Below are 8,105 nucleotides of genomic sequence, written 5' to 3' on the forward strand. Positions count from 1 at the left end.
ATTGGAAATTCAGCAATCATCTTTTTTGTTTTATTAAAATACACCTAATATAAAACTGACCGTTGTAACCATATTTAAGCACACAGGTCAGCGCCATTATGTAGGTTCCCACTGTTGTGCCACCACCACAACCATCCATCTCCAGACCCTGCTCATCTTCCCATCTTTGCAAAACTCTGTGCTCGTTAAACAATAATTCCCCATCTCCCTTCCTGGCAATCATTTTAAACCAGATTATATATCACGTATGTTGTCACCTCCTCAATCTTCCACAAAATATTAACTATATCTGAAATTTACTCTTACACCATTAACTACTGGAATCTTCGTTAGTGGTTTTTACACAATGGAACCCTTGAAACCTACCACTCGGTCTAGAATTCATTTGCTGTCCTCCAAAGGGATTCTTCGCCACATGTTGAAAACACACATTCATAGCTAATAATCTACAAGGCAGAGCAGCTAGAAGCAGACGTGATGGAAACATGATAAATTGGAGTGCAAGTAATCTACCTGCCTGGGGAAAGTTCTGCTGTGAGTGAGCACAAGGATAGCTACGCTGACCTGGGCATGGCAGTGCAGGGCGGAATACTGTTTCCTACCCAACCACCCACAGCAGGTGGGTGTACTGCAGTCGAGTTCTGACACTAACTACCTCGAGTTTGCACAGACCCCACAGGTTGAGGGCAAGTCCTCCACAGAATGAGCTCACTTCAGACACCAGCCACAAGTCTCAGGGGGTCTCCAGTCCACCCATACTTCTGACCCACTGGATACAAATTTGGAAGGTCCCACAACCCTCCAGGTCTGGTAATTCACTAGAACAACTCAAAGAAGTCAGAAAAGTGCTATACTTCCTATGATTACAGTTTCATTTTATTTTTTTTTTAAGATTTTACTTTTAAGTAATCTCCACACCCAATGTGGGGTTTGAACTCACAACCCCAAGATCAAGAGTTGCACACTTTACCGACTGAGCCAGCCAGGCGCCCCTACAGTTTTATTTCAAAGTATACACATAAGACAAGGGGGCATGCAGAACACTTGTGCCCTCTTCCCATGAAATCAGAGCATGTCACCCTCCAGGCAAATCAGTGTTCACTAAATAGGAAGCTCCAATGAGCTTTTATTAGGGTTTATTAGGGTTTCATTATGTGGGCATGGTTCATTAAATCATTGGCTATCTGATCCAACTCAGTTCTCAGCTTCCTCCCTAGAGGCCTGCCTGGCCCTAAGTCCCAACCCTCTAATCACTCAGTTGGCCTTGCTGGTGACCAGTCCCAATCACGAAGATTTTAAGTGTCCCCATGAGTCATCTCACTGCCTAACAATGGCATTCCTCTCCCTCAGGAAATCCCAAAGGTCTTTAGAAGCTCTGTGTTAGGGACGCCTGGGTGGCTCAGTCATTAAGCGTCTGCTTTTGGCTCAGGTCATGATCCCAGCGTCCTGGGACTGAGCCCCATGTCTACTTAGCAGGGAGCCTGTTTCTCCTTCTCCAGTTCCCCCCGCTTGTGTTCCTGCTGTCTCTCTCTGTCAAATAAATAAAATCTTGGAAATAAAAAAAAAAAAGCAGCAGCTCTGTGCTAGAACAAACATCAGACAAATTCTTCATTACACAAAAGATAAAGATACCAATAATTACACATGCTGACAGAAAAGGTTGTGTTAACAAAATAAATTACTATCTATGCACATTAAAAAAATCATAGGTAATCGTAAATAAACTAGAAACAAAATGTACCCATAAGAAGACAAGAAATGTTTCCCCAAGAGAAAACTGGAGAAAAAGAAAACTCGATCAACACAACTATAGACAGGAAGATGAAGAGGAATAAAAGGGGCACCAGCGTGGCTTAGCCGGTTAGGTGTCTGCCTTCAGCTCAGGTCATGATCCCGGGTCCCGGGATCGAGTCCCACGTCGGGCTCCCTGCTCAGCGGGGAGCCTGTTTCTCCCTCTCCCTCTGCCCCTCCTCCCTGGTCTTGCCCTCCACCTAAATAAATAAATAAAATCTTTTTTTAAAAAAGAAGAGGAATAAAAGAAGGAATAGCGGAAGAGATGGTAAGTAGAAAACACAAAACATGATGGTAAGAATCAACAGTTCCAAGAAATCAAGAAGAAAGTGACGCACAACCCAGTACAAAACCAGGCACTACCAAGTTGTGGAATACCGCAGATTGGTTAAAAAAGGAAAGGTAGATACATAAACGATCCCAGGAAGATGTCCACTTGTTAAGTGAAGTAAAATAATTAAAATTAAGTAAATTAAGTAAAAGAAAAAAGTAAGACCTAGAACAGCATGTGTACTCTGATCCAATGGGTTTTTTTGAAACCTATCTATCTTCCAAGCAACCTACCTACCAAACTGCGCATAAACTTGCCGGCGAATTCATACAAGCAAGGGACACACTGACAATCCCTTATCTGAGGCCTCAGAACCAGATGAGTTTCAAAAGTCAGGCTTGTCCAGACCGTAAAGGTAAAGGTGAAACGGGGGGCTACACCTCTAGGGGGGTCTGGGGCAGCCCTCTTAAACAGACTCATTCGTATTTCTGTTGGGAAATGGTGACTACTCACAGCAGTGGGACAAAGATGATAAATAGCCCCACGCTTGTTCAGATCACGTTTACTACCCAAACGAGGTCAAGTCAGATTTTGTGGTCAAATGAAGTCAGGTCAGGTTTTGCTATAAAGAATTATGGGTGGAAAAAACCAAAACATACCCCTTGGTTTTGGAATAAATGAACTATGTATCAACCATGATTCATGTGGGGTGGGGAGAGGAACAAGGAAGGGTAAAGAGGGACTGACATTCCCGTTCCACATTGTTCTATTAGTTTGAATATTTTCATCGTAAGAATGTATTAGTGTATTAGTTGTGGAATTAAAAACCATGTGTTAAAAAAAAAAAAGATGGCTTCAGAGATGACATAAAATCCCAGAGCTGGTAAATAAGAGGCAAAAAGCCACTACAAATCTGGGAACTGCCCCAGGAGCTCCTGGAAGCAGTCAGTAAATACTTTGTGAAATAGTACACAGGATATGGATAACAAGTCCTGATTCTCGGCTACCCTTTTCTGTATTTGCTGACCACTTGTTTGTCTTGCTAAAAAAAACATTTACTGAGCATTGCATAGGACAAGCACCTGAGGTTCTAGAACCACAGTTTTGATACAACTGATGTTCTGCCTATCTCTGTTGTTTGGGGTCCAGTGGCCCTGGGCAGACCCTCCACAGTGTGGCTACAGCCGTCTACACGTCAGATCCAGACCTCAGGGAACCATCCCAGCTCCTCTAGATCATGTCAGCCTCAGTCGTAAGGTGACTCCCATCTCCAGCACCCTAACCCTCAGAGGACTCCGGGCTGGATGGCCACCGCCGAGAGAGTGGAGTTTCCCCTTCCCTCCTTCCATGGTACGGGGCCGGAAGAAGCTCCATCTTCCTGTTCCATGCCAGGGAACTCAACAGTCTCTCCACGTCTGGAGATCACGATGGCTGCCCAGGCCCCCATGAGGTGCTGGTCTCCACATCAGGTCCTCCATCAGGTCCTCGGGCAGGTTCTTCACCTTCATGTCGCCCTACAGCACAGGCCCAACCAACTCCCCCCGACTTCTCTCTCACAACTCCCCTCCTCTGTGCCCACACTGGAATATTCAATGTTCTAGTGCACGCTCCATGCTTTCCACCCCCCACCCTTGGCTCATGCTGCTCCCTTCACCTGGAATGTTCTCCCTTCACATCTCTTTCTACCAATCTCTTAGCAAGCTTCTCAGGCTCTGCCTCCATGAAAGCTTTTCTGGTTCTCCCACTCAGACCTCATCTCTCCCTCCCTGGAGCCACCTAAGAACTTTGGTCCTTTTATGTCACTGCCTTCATCTTGAACTCTGGCTATCTGTGGATACCTGACTTCACATACCAGATGCCAAGCATGGTGAAAAATGCACCAGGCAAGGCAGGCCCTCCAGGCTTACCTTCTGAACCAACGCCTTCAGGGTGGTCCACAGACTCCATAGGCTAACAAGGTCAAGGTCTTGGGCTCTGACCTCCTGGTAACAGCTAGCTTTGCTATGACTCGTTTTACAGCTGCTGGGAACAATCCTAACCATGGCCCTGGAGGTGTGAGTCTGTGCAACACTAGATAAACAGTGCCCGATGCATCACTTTGCATATGCACGAGACTTTTATAAAGAAAGAAATATGCTGGAACACAGCTGCCCATCCACCTTACGTGTTACCTAATTTAACCCTCACAAAAATGTCTAGGGAAAGGCATTTTCCTATTTTAAAGCTAAGATTAAGGTTTTAGATGAGTTGGCTAAGACTGAAAGAGATTAAGCAAGGTTACCCAGCAGTCAGTGTTAGAACTGAGATTTTTAATCTGGGTCTGACTCAGAGACCAGTGCTCTTTTAATTACCCCACATTTGCAAAACGTGTATACTTGTGACTTTTATTCTTATAAGTCATGTTCACCCTCACATTGATGAGGTCACAGGCACAAATATACCTCACAGCTTATGAGAGTAAGCTCTTTTTATGTCCTCAAAAAAAATCAAATTTATGAGTCAAAAGGAAGTAAAACAACACTATGGTTAAAAGGGATTCTAGAAAAGCTCACTGGTCGTTCCTCAGCTTCTCCCTTCTGCAAATGATCTGAATTGGACAAGCCTGGATTGAGGGTGGGCCTCCATTTTCAATACTTCTCTGAAATCCTGATTACCTGGGATGTGATTATTCTGACTGTGGACTTTGTAGGCACCTTATTTGAGTTTTATGATAATAAATAATTATTGATACACTTACTATTGGTGTTGACATATTGATATCAATTTACTACTGATATACTTACTGATGTATTTACTCACCCCCTAAAGATTGATATTTTTCCTAGAACAATAGCCAAGGGAGGTGAGAAGTCTTGATGAACCAGAGAGGAAAGAATCTAAACTGGGAGTCAAAAAAGCTGGTTTCATAGCTCCCCATGACTAACTACTATGCCTTCAAGTTAATCCCCGCTAAACTTCAGTTTCCATATCTGTAAAAGTTACGGGTGGCTCTAGATTCTATGACCCCTTTTGGCTTGGCCTGCTTGCAGACACCAGTCTTTTATAATATACAGTATAATAGCTTTTTGGAAAGCCTCTTGGCCTTTGGTATCACAAGAATTCTAGAATGGGGGCACGTTTTGTATTGGTTTGATATGATTTCAAATCCACTTGTTCTTGATAAAGGCAAAAAAAGTGAAGTTGTTAGAAGTTGTTTTGCTGGAAGAGTGAGGTAAGCTCTAACAGCATATCAACATCCGCTCATTTGTCCCTTTGCCCTTGATATTCAGTAGCTCAATTGCCTAGGGCCTCGCTGGGTGTCTATCAGCAAAAACATGAAGAAGCAATACCGAGAGTTTGAGAGGACTATCCAATGGGTCAGGGGACTTGGCCCATTAAAACAGCTCTCTGAAGCCCTTGGGGCAATGAGCTTTTACTTCCGTGAAGGCGACTCGACTCTTCCCGGAGCAGCCACCAGCTGGGGAATGAACTCCTCTTGCCCACCAAGGCTGGCGCCATCGTTCCCTAGCAACATACTCTGGCAATGCGGGACTCTTGCTTTTGCAACAACAAGCTGGAGGGCAGCTCTCAATTGGTTAAGCCACCTCCCCCAAATAAAAGTACACTTTAGGAGTACCTGGGTGGCTCAGCTGGTCAAGCATCTCCCTTCAGCTCAGGTCATGATCTCAGGGTCCTGGGATCCAACCCCAGTCAGGTTCCCTGCTCAGCGGGGAGTCTGCTTCTCCCTGTCCCACTGCCCCTCCCCGCCCCCAGGTCGTGCTCTCTCTTACTCTTTTTCAAACAAACAAACAAATAAATAAATAAAATCTTTAAAAAAAAAGTGAAAGTACACCTCAAATAAATTTGGGTTTTATTTCTTTCATATTCCCTTGACTGGAACAATAATGGGATTAATCTATCACTGCTGGGGAGAATGTTGTACACTGGTGTATGAAGGGGCATTATCCTGTATGTTACTGGCTTGTGAAATACCCACAGTGAACCTGGGTTAAAGAAATTGCTGCCAAAAGAAACACAATGTCTGAGCATTAATTTGCCTTGAAACAAAACGGGACACAACTCTCAAAGCTTCCACCCTGCTCCTTATTCTTGCCAGTAGTTTAGAATTTAGTCTTCTTTGGGTGTTGCTAGGATGATCTGTCCTTCTTAATTTTTTTAAAGATTTTTTAAATTTATTTGTTAGAGAGAGAAAGAGGGAGAGATTGAGAGCGCACAAGTGGGGGGAGGGGCAGAGGCAGAGGGAGAAGCAGACTCCGGGCTGAGCAGGGAGCTTCACTCGGGGCTTGATCCCAGGACCTGAGCCAATGGAAGGCAGACGCTTAACCATCTGAGACCCCGGGGCGCCCCCTTCTTAACTTTATAAACAAATATGCTTTCCTTCCTTCTGACTATAGGAGAAACATATGTTCATAAGCAGATAAAAGGAAAATGCAAAAAAGAAAAATGAAGAAAATCATTCATAATCCCATCTGGGATTAATAATCCCAAACTATTTTGGGATATTTCTTCCATACATTTTTCTACATGTAGCTTTTTCCCCCCATAATTGAAACCATGTTGTATAAACTGTTTTTTTTTTTTACATTCTGGTGGGTTCGTTTTTTTCAATTATCATTAACAGGTTTTTTCTGATCTGAAATCTCGTTCTGAACGTCCTGTTTCCTGGTTTACTGGTGACGCTTCCTAGTTCATTGATTAGGCTTTGGAGCTGTTTCTCTAGTTTGCTATGATGGTAAGTAAACCCGCAACGCACTTTTTCTCAACTTCAGCGCGGCTTTGAGACCCATTCCATTACGCAGAATTAGGGGGCAGCAGTTCGCGCCGCGAGCAATTCCTCTCACTTTAGGCGAAGAATCCAATATAAAGGGCAATTTTGGAGTCTTGAGAGAGATTTAATTACTTAGCATTTAGAAAGACAATAGGTCTAGTGGCGTACACGGGTATTTTTAGCGCCGGGTAATTGTTTCAACCTTTGCAGGGCTCTCGCCCTACAGCAATGTGAAACCAGGGCTGGAAGTGCCCAGAGGCAGTTCTCGGCGGGGGGCCAGCCCCCTGCCGCGCCGACTCTCCCGCTCCGGCCCGGCGCCGGCCCCCTTACCTGGGCAGCGCCAACTCCTCGGTGCGGTCCAACGCGCCGGCCACCGAGGGCACCGCCAGGACCCCGTCCAGGTCGAACACGGCCGCACGCAGCGCCATGGCGGCCCACCGAGGCACAAAGCTCCCGGAGCTGCACGGAGGCCCGGAGCTGGATTGGAGCGGCTGGCCGCCCGGCCTCCCCGCACACTGGTCCTCCCGGGCCCCGCCCCCGCCCCCGCCCCGCCCCTTGCCCTGTGCCGCCAGGCGGGGCGACCCACCCGGTAAACCCGAGCTCTAGCTCCACCGCCTCCGAGATCGAGTCCCCGGGCTAGAGTCCCCGGATGGTTGAGCGCTACACACGAATTTGTGAGACTTTCACTGGTCCGGGGGCAGGCCTCAGAGAAGGGAAGTCTGAGAAGGAGCCAGGGGCCTTGTGTGTGTGTGGCCAAAAGCATCATTCAATATTTGGATTCTTCGATGTTCCTTTGGGATGGGATAGCCACTAAACTAAGAGCTTTGTTGCCCCTCGTTTGGGTGCATATAGTTAACAGATCCCTCACTACCCTGACCACGCTCTCCGTGTCACACCCTTATGCGTCAAGGCAAAATGTGTTTCAAGAATAAAGTATGCTCCAGATACCCTGTGCCAACTCAGAATACATCTCTTCCAATCTTTTGTTGGAATGAGGCTTAGAAGTAAAATTGGAGTACTTATTACCACTTTGTACATTCTCCTTGTACTAATGCTGCCTAAAAATGATCGGCTTTGTTTTAAATCACAGATTGCACACTATTGACTCCTTTGTTTCTGGACTTTGCTTAGGAGTGTCTGAGCTGTGCTTGGAGGAGGGTTATTGGACTCCTCAGGCCTGTAGTGTAGCTCTGTGAATTAAAACGTGCTTTGGGCCTAGCGTCCCAGCTTGCCAGGAGAATGCCGTAAGACGCAAACGCCGGAGACCTCTCTGTG

At 45.8% G+C, this 8,105-nt stretch overlaps 1 protein-coding gene across 2 annotated transcripts in view; it reads right to left on the bottom strand.

Moving 5' to 3' along the window:
* Positions 1 to 7,361, bottom strand: part of EPHX2 (epoxide hydrolase 2) — a 71,026-nt gene extending 63,665 nt beyond the window's left edge. Inside the window, exon 1 of one of the 2 annotated variants that reach the window (XM_045773965.2) lies at positions 7,161 to 7,359. In XM_045773965.2, the coding sequence (XP_045629921.2) occupies positions 7,161 to 7,258 (98 nt within the window). In that variant the 5' untranslated portion in view covers positions 7,259 to 7,359. Of the gene's footprint in view, positions 1 to 7,160 lie in introns of both variants that reach the window. The other variant, XM_045773966.2, reaches the window with a different exon arrangement.
* Positions 7,362 to 8,105: the final 744 nt, after the last annotated feature.

Source organism: Ursus americanus, chromosome 13 (genome assembly GCF_024610735.1).
Source record: "Ursus americanus isolate L20-20 chromosome 13, mUrsAme1.1.p, whole genome shotgun sequence".
In the NCBI taxonomy this organism is placed as follows: domain Eukaryota; kingdom Metazoa; phylum Chordata; class Mammalia; order Carnivora; family Ursidae; genus Ursus; species Ursus americanus.